The 24,597-nt window shown below is 41.2% G+C and overlaps 1 protein-coding gene and 1 non-coding gene across 4 annotated transcripts in view; both read left to right on the top strand.

Moving 5' to 3' along the window:
* Positions 1-1,977: 1,977 nt before the first annotated feature.
* Positions 1,978-24,597, top strand: part of SCFD2 (sec1 family domain containing 2) — a 406,985-nt gene continuing 384,365 nt past the window's right edge. For all 3 annotated transcript variants that reach the window (XM_025921777.2, XM_086705074.1, XM_086705075.1), the window contains exons 1-2: positions 1,978-2,959; positions 17,251-17,419. In XM_025921777.2, coding sequence (XP_025777562.2) covers positions 2,122-2,959; positions 17,251-17,419 — 1,007 coding nt within the window. In that variant the 5' untranslated portion in view covers positions 1,978-2,121. The remainder of the gene's footprint in view (positions 2,960-17,250; positions 17,420-24,597) is intronic.
* On the top strand, positions 10,137-10,243 carry LOC112859178 (U6 spliceosomal RNA). The gene has a single exon (XR_003223482.2). It is a non-coding gene; the product is annotated as a U6 spliceosomal RNA (small nuclear RNA).

The raw sequence follows: 24,597 nt of genomic DNA on the forward strand, positions 1-24,597 counted from the left end.
TACCCATCACCTGCTGTGACTGTTTTCTAAATAATCTCCCTGTCCTAAATCTTATCACTCAAACTGTTTTCCATTTAGAATTCTTCCCCCCCTAAAACTCCAGATGTGAACAAATCATATCCACTCCTAACAACACTTTAACTGTACTCACTTGGCTGCTACTATTTAGAATCAAAAGTAAGACTCACTCTGATCTTGTCCCTTTTTTCTAGTTCCTAGCTCTTGTTTCAGCTTGGGCCTCTCTTTTTTTTTTTATTTTTTTTATTTTTTAATTTTTTTTTTTCAACGTTTTTTATTTATTTTTGGGACAGACAGAGACAGAGCATGAACGGGGGAGGGGCAGAGAAAGAGGGAGACACAGAATCGGAAACAGGCTCCAGGCTCTGAGCCATCAGCCCAGAGCCCGACGCGGGGCTCCAACTCACGGACCGCGAGATCGTGACCTGGCTGAAGTCGGACGCTTAACCGACTGCGCCACCCAGGCGCCCCTTGGGCCTCTCTTCATACAATACACTCCAGCTATACAAAACTGTGTGTATTTCCAGAGAATGTGTTGTATGGTTTCATGTCTCTATACCTTTGTCCATGCAGTCTCTGCTTGGGACTGCCAGGAATGCTCCTCCCCATCCTGCCCACCTGGTGACCTGGTTTTCTTTGAAGACAACTCAAAACTCATGTCTTATATGCAACTTCTTCTGACCACTTCCTTTTTTCCTTAATGCAATCAAAATTTATTTTTCCTCCTTTGTAACTCTTATCCATTAAAAAAAATTGCTTCTGTAACTGTATTGCATTTGCTTTCTTTACATGTGGGGGTCTTTTTATTTCAGATTCTTTTGAAGGCAAGGCTGTGCCTTATTTCTACTTATATGATCAATGCTTAACACAGTGTCTCAAATACTGTACATGTCCATTTAAAGTTCATTAACTATATCATTTATTATATGGATATGAATTGAACATTGATCATTTAATCAACATTTATTAAATACATGTTATTTTCTAGTGTTGGATATACCAGGCCTTTAAGTGTATAATGTTGTAGGAAAACAAGATTGTTAAAAGTTACGTCATGATATGGCAAATACTTAGCAGAGGTGAAAATTCTTCATGGATCAAGGAATTTATTTCATTAACCATTGTGCCTTTGTTGCCTAGGTCAGTGATTATACCTAGTAAGTGCTTAACAAATAGTGATTGAATTGAACTGAGCTTGTGAAACATTCTGGGCTCAATCTATTGACTTAATTGTGCATGCATATACTGTTCTAGGCAGGGATTAGCTGGGGAGAAATTGAGAAATCATGAAGGATTTGTGCCATTACAAGGAGTCTGGCTGTATCCTATAGGCAAGTGGGCCAGACTTGGTAGGACCAGCTTAGTTCATTAGGAAGAAAACTGAATTGGAGGGAAAAGAGATGTAAAACTGGGAAATGATGGGGGATCATCGCTAGTGTCCAGTTGAGTGGTGACGGTGGATTAAGCCGGTGACTCCAAGGATGGATGGGCCGAAGGGGCTGGATTCTAGGATTTTTGAAGCAAGTCCAGATTTAGTGCCAATGAAATGAGGGAAAGAAGATGGAGAAAGTGAAAACGAGACCAGTAGGTTTCTTATGAGGCTTGAGCGCTATAATGTATGTGACAGCAATCTATTAACTACAAAAATTACACATCACTTGGTTGTTTTCATCTTCTATTGGCGGCTCTGAGTTTAGATGAGCAAACCTGCTTTTAGAGACGTGTAGAGGATCCAAGGAAAATGCCAAATTTCGGATTCGCTTTTATTATCCCAGAGATTTCTCAAGACGCAGGGTAAGGGAACCTGAGCCCAGAGGGAGAGGAGAAGAAAACAGTTTAGCGAGGCCCAGCCCTTCCGAATCACCCAGGAGCCACACAGCCCTGCCCTCTTCTCCCCAGCCCCCATCGTCCTTCCGCAAGTTCTCCGCGCCAGCCAATCACGCTCCGCTACGTCATCAATGTGCGCGGACACTGGACAAGTCAGAGGCAGCACCACGTGTACTGTGTTGACTGTCAAAGCCTTCAGGAGCCCAATTCCCGGAAGCTGTGAGTTCTGAAAGAAGTTCCTGCACTCGAGCGCCCGGAGTCTGCGAGCCCCCAACCATGAGCGCCCCGGGCGTGCTGTCCTTTACCCAGCAAGGCTGGGAGCAGGTGCTGGCCAAAGTGAAACGGGCTTTGGTCTACCTGGACGCCGCCTGCGCCGAGAGCCTGCACTGGGGCTGCGGATCCACGCGGCTTCTGGAGGCGGTGGGAGGTCCTGAGTGTCACCTGCGGGAGTTCGAGCCCGCCGCAGTTGGTGGTGGAGCCAAGCAGCCTAAGGCGGTGTTTGTGTTGAGCTGCCTGCTGAAAGGCCGGACCGTGGAGACCCTACGGGATATCATCTGTCGCAGTCACTTCCAGTACTGTGTGGTGGTCACAGCCGTGAACCACGCTGTCCACCTCACCGCTAATCACGTGCCGGCGGCTGCAGCGGCCGAGCTGGAAGGGCAGCAGCCGGTGTTCGAGCAACTGGAGGAGAAGCTGTGTGAGTGGATGGGCAATATGAACTACACCGCCGAGGTGCTGCACGTCCCGTTGTTGCTCGCCCCTGTGGCTCCCCACCTTGCCTTGACTCCAGCCTTTGCTTCCCTTTTTCCACTGCTCCCCCAGGATGTGCATCTCCTTAACAGCGCCCGACCGGACAAGAGGAGGCTAGGAAGCCTGAGTGAGGTGGATGCCACGGCCCTGACCCCTGAGCTGTTTCTGCAGATCAGGTGCCTGGTGTCAGGCCTCAGTTCTCTGTGTGAGCATTTCGGGGTGCGGGAGGAGTGTTTTGCCGTAGGTTCCCTCAGTCGGATCATCGCTGCAGATCTGGCTAATTATGCCCCTGCCAAGAACAGGAGGAAGACTGCCACAGGCAGGGCATCAGTGGTCTTTGTGGACAGAACTCTGGATCTCACGGGTAAGTGGGGTTGCTGTGGGTCTTCCTAACCACTCTCCAACGTTTTGGGACTTTCACTGATTCAGCATATGCTTTATTGACCTCTTACTATATGTCAAGTTGAGGATACAGAGATCAACTAGATGGATACAGCCCCTGATCCCACAGAGTTTGTCATCTAGAGGGGAATACACACAAGCAAATTAGCAATTACAGTAGTCAATTTGTTAAACGCTGTAACGGGTAAATACATCTTTAACATGCACTGCTTTGTTAAACAACAACTACATGTAGCTAAAGATACTGGGGACATGGAATTATGCCGACATGGAGGAGAACTGTACACCTGGGAACCTTTTAGAAATGTGCAGATGCACGTGGATGGAACTGGAGAGTGTGATGCTAAGTGAAATAAGCCATACAGAGAAAGACAGATACCATATGTTTTCACCCTTATGTGGATCCTGAGAAACTTAACAGAAACCCATGGGGGAGGGGAAGGAAAAAAAAAAAGAGGTTAGAGTGGGAGAGAGCCAAAGCATAAGAGACTCTTAAAAACTGAGAACAAACTGAGGGTTGATGGGGGGTGGGAGGGAGGGAAGGGTGGGTGATGGGTATTGAGGAGGGCACCTTTTGGGATGAGCCCTGGGTGTTGTATGGAAACCAATTGGACAATAAATTTCATATACTGAAAAAAAATAAAATTTTAGCAGATTTCAAAAGAAAAAAAAAAGAAATGTGCAGATGCCAGTATTCACAGTAATGCTTCATAAGACGGCTCTAATTTGTGGGAGAGATGTTGACAGATGAACCAGTGCAAGGGAAACTGTACAATACATGAAATTATCACAGACAGTTTAGTTTTAGGTCTCTTTAAATGAGTGTTATAAACACTTAAATATCTTGAGATTAAATGCAATTGTATTTAATTGAATATCTTGAGATTAAATACAGTTGAGACCAACCACAATTGTAGAAAATATTTTCAAATGTTCAGTGATTGATTCTTAGCTCTCATTCTATTGAAGATTCACTTGTATTTAATTGGATATCTTGAGATTAAATACAGTTGAGACTAACCACAATTGTAGAAAATATTTTCAAATTTTCATTGATTGATTCTTAGCTCTCATTCTATTGAAGATTTGGTAGGTCATCTCAAATTTTAATAATGTATCAATCATTTATATGTGTAGAGAACAAATGTAACCCTTAAAATAGATGAAGAGAAAACACTTTCTGATAGTGACATGTGCATATTTTCAAAGGTCAACTTTATGATTCTCTAATTAGGTAGATGTAATGTTACTAGTAGTATAGTCTGGCCACACCCAAATTCAGGGAGAATGATCAGGAAACTGACTTTGGCAAGCATTCTTCTGAGGAGATCGGAAAAACAGTGGAATGAAGTTGTAAAAACCACAATAGCTGTATTTGAGTCTTTGACCTTGTAAGATTAATTTTCAGATCATAAAATAGAAAGTAAGCTAAATGAGAATACTGAGATGTCAGCTTAATTATGTGACCAGAAAAAACAGGTGTCTAGTCTGTTAGTGCGATTTAAGTATAACTGTAACCGCCCAGAACTCTTAAAAGGATTAAAAAGCACCTGAGGAGTTTATGCTGGTTGAATTTTTGAGTGTGTGGTGTATACTGTTTATAATTCTATTTCCTTACGCGCCAAATAGGACAGATTGTTTCACAATGAACTGTCACATAGTTTTGTGCCCCTCCCCCACCGTTCTGACTTCAGTTAGGCAAACTTTAGTGTCCTGGCTGTCCAGCATCATAGCAACAGTTCTGTTAAGTCTTAGGCATCTCTTTCTTGTATATGACTCTTGAAAATATAAGCCATCAGAAAACTTCCATGCATTCCCATCACCAAATGTGGTATATCTGCACCCACATATTTTTCTTTCTTTGTATTAAAAAGAGAGGTACTGTCTCTGCTGCTATCTAATGACAACTTCTTCACCTTTGCAGACTAGGTCCTTTCCCTTTTCACTTCTCTCAAAGATTTACCTCTGATACGTACCCTCCCCTATTCCTAGATCATCATTAAAAAAAAATCTTTTCTACTGGATTTTTCCGGTCAACGTACAAACAGAATGTAGCATCTTTTTTCTCAGCCCCTCATGGTCCTCCAACTTGTTTTATTTCTTGCTCCATTTTACAGCAAACTTGAAAGAGTTGTCTGTACTTGCTGTCTCTACAATCATCTGCTCCAATTTTCCCTTGAGTCCCCTTCAGTTAGTCTCCTTCCCCTCTAATTGCCCCGCCCCCCCCAGTGCTTCCCAGCAATTTCAAATCTCCATCAAGATCACTAATGGCCTCCATATTGCCAAATCCAATGTTCAATTATCAGGATTCATTTTACTCCCTCTCAAAGCAGCATTTGACACAGTGGAGTAGAGGACGCAGAGAGTTAAAAATATAAAAAAATATTAAGACATACAAAAGATACACGGATAATACAGGTTCTTGTGTAATCATGAATATGGAAATCTGACATGCCATTTGCTTGCTGACCATCTTCCCACAGCCTTCCATCACACCCTCTGTCAAATCCAAATTCTTTACCATTGTTTTCAAGGCCATTACAAGACCTGCCTGCGTATACCTCTCCTACCTCATCTCTCATTGATCTCCCTTCACACATTAGTCTCCCACCTCACTGGCTACCTGGCCATCCCTCAACATGCCAAGTATGTCCCAGCCTCAGGGCCTTTGAAGTTAGTTCTGCAGCTCAGCTTGGAGTGTTCTTCCTTCACGTATCTACGTGGCTTTCTTGTTGACATTTTGGAATCTCTGCTCAGATTTCTGCTTCTCAGGCAAGGCTTCCCTGACCACCTTTTTCTAGCTACTCTGTAACCCTAATTGGGATTAGTTTGTTCTTGTGGTCCTAGTAATTTATGAATTAATGTCTTTTTATTTTTATTTTTAATTTTTTTAAATGTCTATTTTTGACGGAGAAAGAGAGACAGTGCATGAGTGGGGGAGGGGCAGAGAGCGAGGGGGAGACACAGAATCTGAAGCAGGCTCCAGGCTCTGAGCTGTCAGCACAGAGCCTGATGCGAGGCTCGAATTCACAGACCGCGAGATGATGACCTGAGCCGAAGTCCGACGCTCAACCAACTGAGCCACCCAGGCGCCCCAAAATTAGTCTTTTTAATGGATACCTTTTCAATAATCACTCAAATTGTCTTCCAGATGAACAGATTAATGATTCATTTGTATCAAAGATGTCTCAACATACTCTTATGACCTCCTGTTGGAAATATTCTGGACTGATTTTCAGTTGGTACATAGCTGTGTTGTCAAACCTGTTTTTTAAACATTAAAATTCTGTACTAGTGAGTAGAGAGAAATCCTCTACTTTTTGGGACTGCAAGTCCCCCACTACTGTTGCCCAGTAGAGAAGAGTGATAGGACCTAGGAGAGTGTTGGAGTATTGGTGTGGAGACAGCTGGTCCCCCAGAGCTGCTGAGGGTACTGAGACAGTGAGGGGTGGTGGCAGTGATGGCTGTGGGAATGCAACACTTGCCCTCCTCCAAGGTGGTCCCAAACTGAATGGGGTGGTAGGTGGATGGTATTGGTGGCATTATTGTTAGCATGGGTGCTCTCTGTCGTTGGTCCAGTCTCTATGGTGTCCAGGAACATACCTGATCACCATGCTCAAATTTTTTCCTGATCTGTCTGGGATGTAACAAGAATAAGGACTTGGGAGTCATGACAATACATTTAATGGAGAAGCTGTTACAAGAGTTTGGTGTGGATTCTTACATCAGATTGTGACTTAGATTGGTGCTTTGTTTATCCAGTGATAGCTGCAGCATATAGAAGATTACACCAGGGACACCTGGGTGGCTCAGTCGGTTAGGTGTCTGACTTTGGCTGAGGTCTTGATCTCGCAGTTGATGAGTTCAAGCCCCACCCTGGGTTCTGTGCTGACAGCTCAGGGCCTGGAGCCTGCTTCGGATTCCATGTCTCCCTCTCTCTGCCCCTACCCCACTCACGCTCTCTCTCTGTCTCAAAAATAAGTGAACATTAAAAACATTTTTTTTTAAAAAGATGATACCAACAATTTCTAAAAATTAAAAGATGATTGGAAATTGTTGGAATGAGTTGAATACTTGGAGTTTCAATTTAAATTACTTGACAGCAGTTTTAATATAGGGATCAAAAGGAAATACATTTTTCAGGGTTTGAGTTAGGTGTTAATTTTCATGTACATTATTAATTTTTTATTAGTTGTTTAATATTGTGGATAACATCCTTGACAATTTACCATTAGAAAATTTATATGCTTATATACCTTCTTAGAATAAATTAGCACTACCAAAAATAACCTCCAATAATTCATAAATATCTGTCATTCTTAACATCTTGCTTACAGTACAAATAAATTTCTTTCTCATCTCTTGTCATCACCTTTGTGGAGAGTAATACTAATTTGCCTAATAGTTGGTATAAACATTTATTGAAGGCCTACTACGTGCCAGTTATTTTTCCAGGTATAGGGAAACAGTGATAAACAAGATAAACAATTTCCTTACTCTCCTGAAGCAGTTAATAAACTCTCAACTATAGAAACACTGAAATGCAGTAGAAATACAGAAAATTTGTTGTAATTATTTGAGAAGCAAATGGCTGCTGATGTCTGTTTGCTATGATTTTAGCTTACTTTTGCCATGTCTAGACCACTCGGAAGCCTGGGTCCCTGCTTCAGGGTGCGTCAGGCATGTTTGCACAGGGCATCTAAGTACAACATTCTGTGGACTGTTCTGGCTTCCAGTTTGTTTCAAGGGAGAATTAAAAAGGTGGATGTGATTTATGAATCCCTAAAAGGTTTGAGTCTGGTTTCCTTTCCATTGTTTTGTGGTTCTTAAGACTGACTAGAGTGCTTTGCTGATAATCTTCAAGTTCAAAATCGAAAGACAGGAGGTGGCAGTAAATCTGGGATTTAAATTTCCTTTCCTGGTTCAATTCTTCTAAATTTTAGTTTCATGTAAACTTTTAAAATACATCCATTCGGTTAAAGATTTACTTCCAGTCCAAAGGGTGGCTCTTATTCCTGGGATTATGATACACTGATGCATTTATATTTGTTTTAAGATGTATATATTATTTGTTAAAGTATTGAAATTTGAGACTGTTAACAGCTAACATTTGAGAGCATATTACTTTTCTCACCACTCTGAATATCTCAGCTCCTTTGATTTTCACAATAGTTGTTTGAGGTATTGTAATTATCCCCACTTTGCAAATGAGGAAACAGAGAAATTGAGGAGTTATGTAACTTGCCTAAGATCACACAAGTTAGTAAGTGGCAGTCAGGATTTGAACCTTGACAGTTAACTCCAGAGCCTGTGCTCATAACCCATCTCATATACGTTACTACAGAGAAAAGTTTGGAAACTCTTGTGCTAGATAGTAGAGATGCTGCTGAGAGGGTATCCAGCCAGCAGCTTCAGAGACTAAACACAGTTGTTGGGCTCCAATCCTGCCATCGTGTTCAGAAAAGCGATTTATTCTTTCTTCCCCCAATCTGATTTTCCACAAAATACAAAATAATCAGCGAATATTTTAGAGTTCAGAGGATATGGTTTAAAATAAAACACAGTGTGAGGTATGATTGAGAAGACTTAGAAGACTGATGATGTTGCTGGTGTTAAATGCACATCAGTATAATAACTTCAAGTTCTGGCTTAAGTGGCTTAGTTGCTGTTTGCTCTTCATTGAGCTTTGAGGGTTTTCTCATTTGTGAACAGGGTAAAATGGTGACCTTGAAGTGCTGTTGGAAGGATATGAAATCATTCATTCATTCATTCATTCAATATATAACTAATATAGTGGGTAAGATTAAAAAGTGATAGGATTTCCATTTTGCATAGCATAGCTGGAGAAGGCCTTTCTGAGGATGTGACATTTGAGCAGAGATGGAAAGAAGAGGAGAAGCAAGCTGTGTGGCTGTCTTGTTGTAGAACATAAAGACCCAGTGGCAGGCGCAAAGGATCTGAGGTGGGAATATGTTTGACATGTTTGAAGAACAGTAGGTCAGTGTGGATCCCTTCAGCTTGTCCTGCAAACACGGAGGGCTTGTGGTAGGAGATGAAGTTGGAGAGATCGGCAGAAGGAATGCACTGTAGGGCAGAGTAAGGGCTTAGTGTAAAAGCCAAAGTATGATAGGAGAATTGGGGAGTTTCGAACTACGATGTGACGTGATCAGACTTATGTCATACGGGATCATAAACGGAAGGAGTGAGGGGATTGAGGTAGAGCCTCAATATAAGGCTGCTGCTACTGCTCCCTAGGTTGTATAATAGGCATGAGTGGCTAGGTAGGGTGGTCTTAGCTCTGCTTCTTCCTAGTCGTAGGTCCTTGGGCAAGTGCCCAACTTCTAGGTCTCAGTTTCCTGATCTGTAAAATGAAGATACCCACTCAGAGGGTCACTGAGAGGGTAAAATAAGTTAACACATCTATCTCCTAAAACAGTGCCTGGTGTATATTGGGCTGTGGAGAATGTTTCTTACTTTTAATAATTAATGATATGCATTTAAAATGACTTAAGTTTTATTACTTCAAATATGTGTTTTCTCCCTAAGGCTAAGAACATGAATACAAGAATGAGTTGTCACACATGTAACCCAGAAGAATTCTCTTACCTGACCTCTCACCTGCCACTAAAGGACATGAGAGTTGGTAAGAGCTAGCCATTTGTCAGGAGCTGCATTCTGTCATACCTAGAGAAAAAAACAAAAAGCAGAGTAAGTGAGGGGCGTCTGGGTGGCTCAGTCAGTTAAGCGTCCGACTTCGGCTCAGGTCATGATCTCGCGGTTCATGAGTTCGAGCCCCGCGTTGGGCTCTGTTCTCACAGCTTGGAGCCTGGAGCCTGCTTTGGATTCTGTGTCTCCCTCTCTCTCTGCTCCTCCCCTGCTTGCACTCTGTCTCTGTCTCTCTCTCTCAAAAATAAATAAACATTAAAAAAAAAAAAGCAGAATAAGTGAGATTTCTATGATGATTCTGCCACATCGCTACAATTTTGGTCACTTAGCAAAGTGTAAAGAATGGTATGGATGATACCTATTCATTTCATAAATGCTTGTTGAGCAATTTTTATGTGCAGCTTCTGTGCTAGGTGATAGTGACATAAAGCCTCACTACTCAGTATGTCCTGGGGACTTAAAGCCTTAGCTTAGTGCTCGCTTCGGCAGCACATATACTAAAATTGGAACGATACAGAGAAGATTAGCATGGCCCCTGCGCAAGGATGACACGCAAATTCGTGAAGCGTTCCATATCTTTAGATATCACCTCACGCCAGTCAGAGTGGCCAAAATGAACAAATCAGGAGACTATAGATGCTGGAGAGGATGTGGAGAAACGGGAGCTCTCTTGCACTGTTGGTGGGAATGCAAATTGGTGCAGCCACTCTGGAAAGCAGTGTGGAGGTTCCTCAGAAAATTAAAAATAGACCTACCCTATGACCCAGCAATAGCACTGCTAGGAATTTATCCAAGGGATACAGGAGTACTGATGCATAGGGGCACTTGTACCCCAATGTTTATAGCAGCACTCTCAACGATAGCCAAATTATGGAAAGAGCCTAAATGTCCATCAACTGATGAATGGATAAAGAAATTGTGGTTTATATACACAATGGAATACTATGTGGCAATGAGAAAGAATGAAATATGGCCTTTTGTAGCAACGTGGATGGAACTGGAGAGTGTGATGCTAAGTGAAATAAGCCATACAGAGAAAGACAGATACCATATGGTTTCACTCTTAAGTGGATCCTAAGAAACTTAACAGAAACCCATGGGGGAAGGGAAGGAAAAAAAAAAAAAAGAGGTTAGAGTGGGAGAGAGCCAAAGCATAAGAGACTGTTAAAAACTGAGAACAAACTGAGGGTTGATGGGGGGTGGGAGGGAGGGGAGGGTGGGTGATGGGTATTGAGGAGGGCACCTTTTGGGATGAGCACTGGGTGTTGTATGGAAACCAATTGGACAATAAATTTCATATATTAAAAAAAAAAGCCTTAGCTTAACTGAAGCTAATTAAATATGCAGAATCTCAGGCCTCACCCCACACTTATGAATCAGAATCTGTATTTTAACAGGATCTTTAGGTGATTTGAAAGTGCAGTAAAGTTTGAGAAGTGCTAATGGAAAGATCAGTCAAAGCTATTGTCCATGAGAGACTGAGAACCAAATGAAAATGCCCAAAGCTCAGCAAGTTAGAGTGAATGACATGTGCCTTCATAAGGTTTAGGTACAAAATTCTCCTTTAAGGGGTCACCATTTCTAGGTCAGTGGTTCTCAACCTGGTGTCACCTTCGAACCACCCCAGAAAGTCTGATTTTTAAAAATGGGTCTTCCTAAGAGACTCTTTTTTTTTTTTTTTTTTCAACAGTTATTTATTTTTGGGACAGAGAGAGACAGAGCATGAATGGGGGAGGGGCAGAGAGAGAGGGAGACACAGAATCGGAAACAGGCTCCAGGCTCTGAGCCATCAGCCCAGAGCCTGACGCGGGGCTCGAACTCACGGACCGCGAGATCGTGACCTGGCTGAAGTCGGACGCTTAACCGACTGCGCCACCCAGGCGCCCCTAAGAGACTCTTAAAAACAGAATAAACTGAGGGTTGATGGGGGGTGGGAGGGAGGGGATAGTGGGTGATGGGCATTGAGGAGGGCACCTGTTGGGATGAGCCCTGGGTGTTGTATGGAAACCAATTTGACAATACATTTCATATTTAAAAGAAATAAAAATGGGCCTGGTGGGCAGGCTAGAATCAGAATTCTTTTAAAAGCTCCCCACATGTGCAAAGATGTAAGAAGGGGCATAGGTTGTTCTGGGAATCCTTTTTAGATCATTTTTTGTTGGGGCTTAAGGTGCATGAAGGTTGGGATGAATGAAGGAGTGGTAAAAGATGAGAAAGGGTGATGGGGATAATGAGGAAGGGGGTTAGGGCCATTTTCCAAAAGCCTTAAATTTAATGCTCAGTGAGGAGTTCTAAGAAATTTTTAGGCAGGCAAAGTACAGGCACACATTTCCTGTTGAATGAGTTTTCTGGTGGACGGTGTCAGGGATGGATCTATTGATTCCAAAGTGGGAACTGAGAGGTGAGTCAGACTGATGGGGTGGGTTTTTTGTTGCTGTTGTTTTGCTTGCTTTTTTTCTAGTCCAGTTTATTAAAGCATAGTTTACATATAGTAATATTCATCAGTTTTAGTGTGTAGTTTTGTCAACAACAGACAGTCGTGAAACCAACACCCACAATCAAGACATTTTGGAGATTGATCAGAAGACCATTATAACATCTAGGTGAGAAATGATGTGACTTTAAACTGAGTCAATAATGGAAAGAATGAGGAAAGGAGTCGTTAAGTATTTAAATGAGAGAATTATCAGCGTGGTGGCTGATATAATGGAGAGGATTAAGAGAAGATATGCCAAGTTTTCTAGCCTGGGCAGTTGCAGAATCCATTCACTGCGATAGGGAAGGTAGGAGAGGATTCAAGTTAGGGGCAGTATAATGAATGTTATGTGATTCTCTTATCCAAGATTTCTGTGTAGGGAAAGGTATTTATTGAATAAACTTGTATATATACTGCCTTATGATTATCCTACCCCCAACCCCTTCCCCTGCAAAATCCTACCTGATAGTATGGAATCCTTGAGTGGGCTTTTGACGGGTATGCAGTATCTAATACACACCCTTTGTACTCGATTTGACTGATGTGAGACAGCCATAGGTAGTGTTAAAAAACAGTGGTGCCAGTAATACTTGTAATAGTAGTATTAGAGATCTGATAACCCAACACCACTTTCCCCATCCAGATTGTGAGTCAACTGAATATGGGATAAGAAGTTGCCAGGTGGAGGTGAAAATACTTGTTTTATATGGATGCAGTATAAGGAATGTGGCTTATGTCTATGGACAAGTGACTTCCTAACACTGAATCCCAGAATTGAAAGGTTTACCCACACAACAGCAGGACTGAACCAGAGCGAGTCTTTTTCCTTCTTCCCAAGGGCAGAGCCTATCCTAGGAGTAGCAAGTAGAACAGAACCGGAGAGTCCAGGGGAAAAGTGATTGACTAAAGTACGTAAAGCAATTTTGGGAGTCTTATGCGAATTGTTGTCCTTCTACGTAGAAGGGAACGTTAGGAGTAATACATATGTTGTTCTTACAAGACAGAACTATAATAAAATACTGAAACATCTCAAAATAATGAAAGAGAGTCACAGATTCTTGAGAAGGAATGATGGGCAATCAGCAAGGAAGTGAGTCTTTGAATATCCTAATTCAAAGAGTCCAGTAACTCTATCTCAACCCAAAGGGACAATATGCACAACCTCAAAATATTCTGTTTGTGAGTATGTTGGAAAATGCTATTGTTGCATTTCTATCTTTTTAGCCTCAGTACAGTGTGACTAAGCTCTTGTGAGGGCTCGTATATGTATGTGTATGTGTGTATGTATATGTATACATATATATATTTTATTTTAATTCCAGTATCATTAACATACAGTGTTAATGAGGACGTCTAAATTCTTGCTTCTCACTTTATTCTGTTTGAGTAGAGGCGAGTGAAGATGTTACCTGCCTTATGATAATGATACTAGCATATACATTCACATATGATCCACAGAATAATGCAGGATTGGTATTTTTCTGGTGCTGTTACCTAAATGAGTTTAGCCCTTGAAGCAATTGACTTAACATAGGATTTCAAGTCTTGAGGTTTGAAGATATTTAGGTGTCAGTTGGACCAACTCTGAGTTTATAGCTTGGTAAGATAGTACCACATTTATGGAAGTTGCCTCTGATTACACAGGGAACTGGTGGACTGTGGGACCACTAGAACCCATGCCTCCAATTTCTTTTTCCTACACGCACCCTGGAAAAGATGGCATTGGGAAATAAAACACTCTGTGGCTATACTAGACCACATTGCTGTTGGCCAAAATAACTGGGTTCTGGTTGATTTCCATTCTTCAGCTTTTCAAATAATATTTTTTAATTTCTGTAATAAAGGAAAAATTAAGTTCTCTGAAAATTTAACTGTGATACAAGTCTTTCCATTTTATTCATTTCATAAAAGAAGAATCTGAAGTTATTGTGACATTGAGAGGCCCTGAATTCTTAGTCTTTTTTGGGTCATATAAATAGCACTAGTTAAATGTAAAAAATGAATCTTGAACCAGACAACCGAAGCCAGAGATGGAAGAAATTGTATTCAGAAGAGCAGGACAATTGGTTGAAAGCCCATACCTGCTTTATCTGTCATTATCAAGTATGCTAGATATACATATCCTTTTGACTAAATCTAAGAAGCTGAGTGATTATGTCTGTGTAAATTTAACATTTTATTAATTCTCTGATATAATAGTAGAAACAGTAACTGATAGAATGTAAATTATTTTTCCAGGTAGGTAAGTCTGATGTGCACCTTCTAGAAAATATTAGGAAAAAATGTTTAGGTAGAGTTTATATCAACCAAAATATCCTACTATCCAAAGATAACCCTTGTTAAAATGTTGGTGTGTGTGTGTGTGTGTGTGTGTGTGTGTGTGTGTGTGTGTGTAACAACATATTTTTTATTCTTTTTACAACAGGAATGTATATTCACCATGGGAAGTTTAGAGGCTATAATTAGAAGAAAATAAAAATCATAATTTGAGAACTGCTTCAATAAATATACCATAATTGTAAAAAAATTCTATTCTATTCCTTTACTTTTTCTTATTTTTAAATGTTTTATCTATTTATTTTGAGAGAGAGAGAGAGAGAGAGAGAGCAAGCATACAAGTGGGGAAAGAGGCAGAGAGAAAGGGAGAGAGAGAATCCCAAGCAGTCTAGGTGCTATCATCCCAGGCCCAATTCGGGACCTGATCTCACAAACCAGACCATGAGATCATGCCCTGAGCCAAAATCAAGAGTCAGATGCTTAACCCATTGAGCCACCCAGGCATCCCTCCCTCCTTTGAATGTTTAAGATGTTAAGACAATATTTTAAGCATATGAATGATACTTTGGCTCTGTAGAAATAACTATCAGGTTTAAAACTTGAGGAAAAATAAGTATGTTGTATTTTGACTTCTCATATTTGGACAGTTTCAAGAGGGATGGATTAGTTAACAATTTGCAGAGGGTTTAATGTACTAAAACTTAACAAAGACCCCTGAGTTTGGCATAGGGGAGGAGTGAGAAGCAGCCAGACTGTAGAGGCTTAAGAAATTGGGGAAGAATGGTAGCATATGCACACCACTTGTGCGTGCCATGTGTCAACAAATAGCAGTTGAAAAATAAGAATAGCTTAGTGCAGGGTTCAGATTTGGGACACTAAGTTCAAAGAAATACTATTTTAATGATGAGTGGATATTTTCAAAAATTTTTAGTGAGTGATGAGGGAACTAGTGGAGAGAGAAATTCATGATGCTATGAGGTAATCCTAGTATCTCCATTCCAGACTTAAAGATAGAATTCACTTAAGGCCCTCTGACCCCCATTTGGATCTCAGGACATTTATATTCACTAGGCATTCATTCAGCATGAATTTATTATTAAAAAAATTTTTTTTAATGTTTAGTCATTTTTTTTTAAAGAGAGACAGAGTGTGAGTGTGGGAGGGGAAGACAGAGAGGGAGACCCTGAATCTGAAGCAGGCTCCAGGCTCTGAGTTGTCAGCACAGAACCCGATGTGGGGCTTGAACCCATGAACTGTGAGATCATGACCTGAGCCAAAGTCGGACGCTTAACCGACTGAGTCACCCAGGCGGCCCTCAGCAAGAATTAAGTGAGGAGCTTGTAAGTCTGAGTGCTAAGGGGACAACCATAAACCTAGATAGCATAAATAAGATATGGTTCCTTCTAAGCTTAATAAATGAATATTCTACAGATGGTATAAGAACTCTTTCCTCTTTACCATTAGAAGTCACCTTAGAAGCACTCATGTTGGCTCTGTCTTGAGTCATTTTTATGGACCTGTTTTTGTTGTTGTTTTTGTTCATAATAGTGTGGTTTTGGTGGTTTCTGCCTCTTGAGTTTCAGTTCTTGCTCTGTATCTTGCAAGTTACATATTCCTGAGCAAGTTACTTAAGCTAAATCTTCTACTCTGTACATGAGCATAATACCCATTTATTAGAGTTATCGTAAGAATTAAGTGGATAATAAATGTACGGTATGAAACCTAATACCTGGTTCATCACAGGCTGTCAGTAAATATTAGCTATTGTGATGAAGATGGTGGTAATGGTGACGAGGATTCCTTGGATTCTTGATTTGTTGTTTTCTACCTAGTTCTGTCCAATCAATGTGATGTGGCAAGAAGAACAGATAGAGGTAGAGACAGAGAGACATTAGGAAATAAGAAGTTGACTGATTTAGAACGGGTGGGATCAAAACAAGACTTGCCAAGTCCTACCCGTTGTTGGAAGGAGGTCACCCAACCAATGATGGCTTTTGGAAAGATAACTTGGTTTCATGGAAAAAATATTACACTGTCTCATTAGTCTTGAATTTCAATTTGAGGTCCTCAGTCATTAGTTATTGAAAGAGTTAATGGATGTGAAGTACCTAGAACCGTGTGTTGTACGCAGAAAGCACTTTACAAATGCTTGTATCATTACAAACTGTTATCATTCATTCATTTAGTTTTCCCGTGATCTAAGAAATATTTAGCGAGAGCCTACTAGCTGCCAAGTTGCCTGCTAGATATGCTGGGTACAGGGTGAACTAGATAAAGAGTTGCCATTATGAAGATAAGGTTCTAGCAGAGGGGAGATTTGCTATTCTTGGTCAGGTCTCTAAGCCCTCTGCGTTGTGAAGTTTTCATCAGTAAAATAAAGTTTGGCTCTAAAATCTTACAATAGTATCATCCAATGACACTATTTTCTTGGCTGAATATATGCTGATTATTTATTTATATATTAAATACCTATTGATACCTACTGCATATCGGCACTGTGCTAGGTGCTAGGAATATAGTAGTAGCCAGAGAAGACCCAGTGCCTGCCCTCATGGAGCCTTAAGTCCAAAACACAAGGCATGGGTTGACTAGGTAATTGTGAGCTTGATTAGTCTTATGGAGGGCAAAATGCTAGGCTTGTGATTTATGTGACAGAAAGCATATATATGTATGTATATATATATGTGTGTGTGTGTGTGTGTGTGTGTGTTATTCTTGATGGAAGGGCCATTATAGAGCATTAATACAGCTTTTTTTGAGTTTTGTGAGTTTATGTTCTCCATTTTGTGAGTTTATATTTTTGTGAGTTTATATCTTGTTGTCTGCTTAAACAGGAGCAACTGGACATCATGGAGACAACTTGGTAGAGAAGATCATTTCAGTGCTTCCCCAGCTCCCGGGCCACACCAACGATGTGATGGTTAACATGGTAGAGCTTACGGCACTCCAGAATGAAGAGAAGAGTCAGAGTATGGTTGCGCCAGGCTGTCTTGCACAACCCAAGTAAGATAAACAGGGATTGTTGTTTGTTTGTTTGTTTTCCCTCATCCTTCTCTCTCTTCCCCTTTCTTTTTTTGCTGAGACCAACTGTTTTTGTAGGAAGGAAACAATGAAGAGTTGGACTGGTTGAAAAACTCATAGCGGATAGCCTTTCGAAAAAAGCATTTTTTCCCCTAACCTTGAAATAACCATATCCATTAAACAACACTAAGGCAAAAACTACGGAGGTATCATTTGCAGAGGTGTCATTTGGATATAATTGAAGTTTGTTCTGAGGATAGGTTAAGTGAATCAATTTATACATCTCCATTCCACAGGCAGTTTCACTTGGAAATGAGTCCAGCCTTACTCAATTTCTTTTTCCCAGTGGACGTTTTCACATGACTAGATAATAGCCCACAAAGCTATGAAACGGCGCCATCTTTATGCATGTCAACAATATGCTCTCAGACATCATTGACAGAAGTTTCTACTCCTATGTATGTTTTTCACATGCTTAGAGAAATCAGTAACAGAAGATGGTGTACTTTATGTTATGCAGCGTTTCAAAAACAAAAAAAACCATTTCTCTAGAAACATGACAATAAAAGGATAACAGTAGTTTTACCTCCTCTACTTTGACCTTCAATAATTCCTATGAGAAAAAAAAAAGGTACTAGAAGGTGAAAAAGTGTCTGCGAATCTGTTTCCCTTATTTCTCTGTTTTTAATTTTTTTTTAAAAAGAGGATCTTGTGCATTATTGTTTGAAATCTTAACAGTAACAGATACATTTGGAATTTCCTATCATATCTGGAATTAATTTTCAGCTCCTGAAGTTTTCAGCTTTTTTTTTTTTTTTTAGATAATTAATAACATTTATTGGATGCCTGGTGTGTATAGGCCAGTGTGGGGAAAAAACAGAAAGTTCTATACCCTGCCTTTTTGTATACTTAAAAAATATAGGCCACATGCTCGCTTTGGCAGTGCGTATACTAACACGTAAGCCTGTGGGCTTGCAGCTATATAAATCCAGAAGAAATTGTGATTGGAAATATTTTTAGCTGGTCATAGGGCCTATTCAAAAGTTGCTCATTAAGAACTTACTATGAGCCTTGTCTGAAGTAAGTAATATGAATAACATAAAATAACATAAAATATCATCCTTGCCTTTAGGGGATACGTTCCTTGTTGGGGTAGTCATTTTTACACACAGGTTCAATTAAAAAAAAAAATAGAAATTATATGAACTCAAGACTCAGGTGTCTGTTACAGATTGTAAATACTACCAAGTATTGGTTCCACACGGTCTTTGTAGATCCATGTGGACCTTGTGGAAGTGGTTTAGTTTGACTTAATTGTGTCTTGAAGAATTTAGAGAAAGAGAAGGGCTAACGTGAGCATAGGTTTAGGAACGACAATGGTCAGGGCCTGATGTGGGTGTGAGGAAGGAAGACAATGTCAGCGGACCACCAGTGCCATCAGCATTAATATTTTCCAGGACTTACCATGCGCCAAGTGCACTTCTGGGTATTTTGGGAAGTCATTTAGCTTTTATAATAACTAGTGAGGTCGGTGTTGTTATTTCCCCATTTTACAGGTAAGGAAATAGAGGCAAAGACACCTTGAGTAACATCATTAGCAGGAGGTGGAGCTAGAACTTTGAGCCCAGAATGTTTGGCTTCAGAGCCACAGTCTTAACGTCTGGACTGCCTATGCAGGGGCCAGAGAGGAGCTAGGCTCACGAGTAGATTTAAAGAGACAGAAACAAAAATCAAGTTACTTGATGATTTAATTTGGAGAGTCCTATTCATTCAACATAGCAGTTACACTAAGAATATAATCCATTTTGGCTAATTTGAGCAGAAAAGGAGTTCCAGGGGGTCTAGAACTTGGAAAAAGCCTCTTCAGTGCCTTCACATCAGAGAGACTGACCTTTAACTGTTTTGTCATGAGTCATTCTGTTTAAGATTCAGATTCCAAGGGAAAAGGTGAGATTGACCTCCCTTGGACCTTGTGCCCACCCCTTCCTCAGTGCGGGACTGGGAGCAGTTCAGGCTGGCTGAGAATTATGCCAACATTGTATGTGGCACAGTGGAAGGGTAGTTCTTCGAAGGAAAATGGAAACATTTATCGAAAGAAGGGGAAAAGGCTATAGGCAAGCAGAAGCAGTAGATGCCGTTGAGTATTAATAGCACACACTTATATGGGACTTCCTGGGTAACAGGCATTGTTCTGATCCCTTTATATGTAGCGGCTGTCTAATTCTCACAGCCTCTCTGGAGGTGGGTTCTACTACCATCCCCTTTTACAGATGAGGAACATCCTAGGGTGACACACACAGTTAGAAGTGGTGGGGACCATATTGGAACCCCAGCAGTCCAGCTCTGAAGTCAGTGCTTGTCATTACCCTGTGCTGCCTCCACAGAAGCCTAAAATAACCACAAAAAGATCAAGTGAGCAGCCCAGAGAAGTTTGCGAGAAAAGAGAAGAGGCGAATCTATCATTAATGAGCAGGAAGAAAGCAAATTTCTGACAAGTGTCGTAGGACAAATGTAAGAATCTCTTAGATCTGAAAGTTATGTTGTGATTATGGACAATTTATTTACCCTTGACTCCTCGGCACTCATTCTGTCTCAAGCTTAGTCCAAGGCTTAGACCAAACCAGTCTTAGAACCCCATTTCCCTTGCTGAGAAATGGGGAGGTAACAAGAGAGAAAGTCTTCTTAGGGCTTCTTGGTCAGGTTTCTTTGCTTCTGATAAGAGACTCAAGAAAGAGGCATGCTTTCCCCTCCTCCTCCCACTCCTCCCCCAACTCCTAGGACTCTGATGTAAGTCCTGAAACTGTAGAGGCATTCTGCTGACAACCTGAAATTGACGCTAACACATGGAAGGTGGCATGACCCCAATGTTGCCGAGAAAAGCAGGGATGGGATGCCGTGTCTGGACTTCATATTATGTAGGAGAGTGTACTTCCTTATTGTTTGTGCCAAATTGAGTCTCTGTTTTCTGTAACTTGCAACCAAAGGCATCCTGACTGATGTATTTTTTTGGACCTCATTATTTCATCTATAAAATGATGATGTTGGCCTAAATGACTTCCAAGCCTCTTGGTTTTAAAGCGTTTTTAAAAAAACATTTATTTATTTTTGAGAGAGAGAGAGAGAGAGAACCAGGGAGGGGCAGAGAGAGAGGGAGACAGAGGATTCAAAGCAGGCTCTGTACTGACAGCAGAGAGCGCGACACAGGTCTCGAACTCATGAACCATGAGATCATGACCTCAGCCAAAGTTGGACGCTTAACCAACTAAGGCTCTTGGTTTTAAAATAAAAATGGTTCCAGAGGAAGATGGCGGCGTAGGAGGACGCTGGGCTCACTGTGTTCTGCTGATCACTTAGATTCCACCCACACCTGCCTAAATAACCCAGAAAACCACCAGAAGACTAGCAGAATGGATTCTCTGGAGCCAAGCGTAGACGAGAAGCCCACGGAAGAGGGTAGGAAGGGCGGAGAGGCGGTGCGCGCTACACGGACTGGCGGGAGGGAGCCGGGGCAGAGGACAGCCCGCCGGCAAAGCAGAGCCCCTGAGTCTGGCTTGCAAAAGCGGAGGGACCAGACGGAGTGTGTTCGGACAGCAAGCGGGACTTAACATCTGGAAGGTTATAAGTTAACAGCTCTCCTCGGAGAGCGGGAGGGCTGGAGGACAACCGGAGGGAGAGTTGTTGAGCCCTGGAAGACAGAGCTCAGCTTGGCAGGGAACAAAGGCGCTCGCCAGCGCCATCTCCCTCGCCTATCCCCCAGCCAAAATCCCAAAGGGAACCAGTTCCTGCCAGGGAACTTGCTTGCACCGCACAAACACCCAACGCTGTGCTTCTGCGGATCCATCCCTCCGGGTCTGACTCCCTCCCGGTGCAGCAGGGCCCCTCCCGAAGTGGATCTCCAAAGGAAAAGCGAGCTGAGCCTGCCCCTCCCACCACTGTGCACCTTGCCGATCCACCCCAGCTAATATGCCAGATCCCCAGCACCACAAGCCTGGCAGTGTGCAAGTAGCCCAGATGGGCCACACCACCACATTCACCACAGTGAATCCTGCTCTTAGGACAGGGGAAGAGAAGGTACACACCAGTCTGACTGTGGCCCCAGCGGTGGGCTGGGGGCAGACATCAGGTCTGACCGCGTCCCCGCCCACCAACCCAAGTTATTCAAGACAGCACGGGGGAGTGCCCTGCAGTTCTGCACCACTCCAGGGACTATCCAAAATGACGAAACGAAGAATTCCCCTCAAAAGAATCTCCAGGAAATAACGACAGCTAACAAACTGATCAAAAAGGATTTAAACAATATAACAGAAAGTGAATTTAGAATAATAGTCATAAAATTAATCGCTGGGCTTGAAAACAGTATAGAGGACAGCAGAGAATCTATTGCTACAGAGATCAAGGGACTAAGGAACAGCCAGGAGGAGCTAAAAAATGCTATAATTGAGCTGCAAAATAAAATGGAGACAACCACAGCTCGGATTGAAGAGGCAGAGGAAAGAATAGGTGAACTAGAAGATAAAATTATGGAAAAAGAGGAAGCTGAGAAAAAGAGAGATAAAAAAATCCAGGAGTATGAGGGGAAAATTAGAGAACTAAGTGATGCACTAAAGAGAAATAATCTACGCATAATTGGTATTCCACAGGAGGAAGAGAGAGGGAAAGGTGCTGAAGGTGTACTTGAAGAAATAATAGCTGAGAACTTCCCTGATCTGGGGAAGGAAAAAGGCATTGAAATCCAAGAGGCACAGAGAACTCCCTTCAGACGTAACTTGAATCGATCTTCTGCACGACAATCATAGTGAAACTGGCAAAATACAAGCATAAAGAGAAAATTCTGAAAGCAGCTAGAGATAAACGTGCTCTAACATATAAAGGGAGACCGATAAGACTCGTGATGGATCTCTCTACTGAAACTTGGCAGGCCAGAAAGGAATGGCAGGAAATCTTCAATGTGATGAACAGAAAAAATATGCAGCCGAGAATCCTTTATCCAGCAAATCTGTCATTTCGAATAGAAGGAGAGATAAAGGTCTTCCCAAACAAACAAAAACTGAAGGAATTTGTCACCACTAAACCAGCCCTACAAGAGATCCTAAGGGGGATCCTGTGAGACAAAGTACCAGAGACATCGCTACAAGCATGAAACCTACAGACATCACAATGACTCTAAACTCATATCTTTCTATAATAACACTGAATGTAAATGGACTAAATGCTCCAACCAAAAGACATAGGGTATCAGAATGGATAAAAAAACAAGACCCATCTATTTGCTGTCTACAAGAGACTCATTTTAGACCTGAGGACACCTTCAGACTGAAAGTGAGGGGATGGAGAACTATTTATCATGCTACTGGAAGTCAAAAGAGAGCTGGAGTAGCCATACTTATATCAGACAAACTAGACTTTAAATTAAAGGCTGTAACAAGAGATGAAGAAGGGCATTATATAATAATTACAGGGTCTATCCATCAAGAAGAACTAACAATTATAAATGTCTATGCGCCGAATACAGGAACCCCCAAATATATAAAACAATTACAAACATAAGCAACCTTATTGATAAGAATGTGGTAATTACAGGGGACTTTAACACCCCACTCACAGCAATGGATAGATATCTAGACACACGGTCAATAAAGAAACAAGGGGCCTGACTGATACATTGGATCAGATGGACTTGACAGATATATTTAGAACTCTGCATCCCAAAGCAACAGAATATACTTTCTTTTCGAGTGCACATGGAACATTCTCCAAGATAGATTACATTCTGGGTCACAAAACAGCCCTTCATAAGTATACAAGAATTGAGATCATACCATGCATACTTTCAGACCACAATGCTATGGAGCTTGAAATCAACCACAGGAAAAAGTCTGGAAAACCTCCAAAAGCATGGAGGTTAAAGAACACCCTACTAAAGAATGAATGGGTCACCCAGGCAATTAGAGAAGAAATTAAAAAATATATGGAAACAAACGAAAATGAAAATACAACAATCCGAATGCTTTGGGATGCAGCAAAGGCAGTCCTGAGAGGAAAATACATTGCAATCCAGGCCTATCTCAAGAAACAAGAAAAATCCCGAATACAAAATCTAACAGCACACCTAAAGGAAATAGAAGCAGAACAGCAAAGACACCCTAAACCCAGCAGAAGAAGAGGAATAATAAAGATTAGAGCAGAAATAAACAATATAGAATCTAAAAAAACTGTAGAGCAGATCAATGAAACCAAGAGTTGGTTTTTTGAAAAAATAAACAAAATTGATAAACCTCTAGCCATGCTTCTCAAAAAGAAAAGGGAGATGACCCAAATAGATAAAATCATGAATGAAAATGGAATTATTACAACCAATCCCTCAGAGATACAAGCAATTATCAGGGAATACTATGATAAACTATATGCCAACAAACTGGACAACCTGGAAGAAATGGACAAATTCCTAAACACCCACACTCTTCCAAAACTCAATCAGGAGGAAATAGAAAGCTTGAACAGACCCATAACCAGCGAACAAATTGAATCAGTTATCAAAAATCTCCCAACAAATAAGAGTCCAGGACCAGATGGCTTCCCAAGGGAGTTCTACCAGACGTTTAAAGCAGAGATAATACCTATCCTTCTCAAGCTATTCCAAAAAATAGAAAGGGAAGGAAAACTTCCAGACTCATTCTAAAAGCCAGTATTACTTTGATTCATAAACCAGACAGAGACCCAGTAAAAAAAGAGAACTACAGGCCAATATCCCTGATGAATATGGATGCAAAAATTCTCAATAAGATACTAGCAAATCGAATTCAACAGCATGTAAAAAGAATTATTCACCATGATCAAGCGGGATTCATTCCTGGGATGCAGGGCTGGTTCAACATTTGCAAATCAATCAACGTGATACATCACATTAATAAAAGAAAAGATAAGAACCATATGATCCTGTCAATCGATGCAGAAAAGGCCTTTGACAAAATTCAGCAACCTTTCTTAACAAAAACACTCGAGAAAGTCAGGATAGAAGGAACATACTTAAAGATCATAAAAGCCATTATGAAAAGCCCACAGCTAACATCATCCTCAATGGGGAAAAACTGAGAGCTTTTTCCCTGAGATCAGGAACACGACAGGGATGTCCACTCTCACCGCTGTTGTTTAACATAGTG

Source organism: Puma concolor, chromosome B1 (assembly GCF_028749965.1).
Source record: "Puma concolor isolate L17-30 chromosome B1, mPumCon1.1.hap2, whole genome shotgun sequence".
NCBI classification, from domain to species: domain Eukaryota; kingdom Metazoa; phylum Chordata; class Mammalia; order Carnivora; family Felidae; genus Puma; species Puma concolor.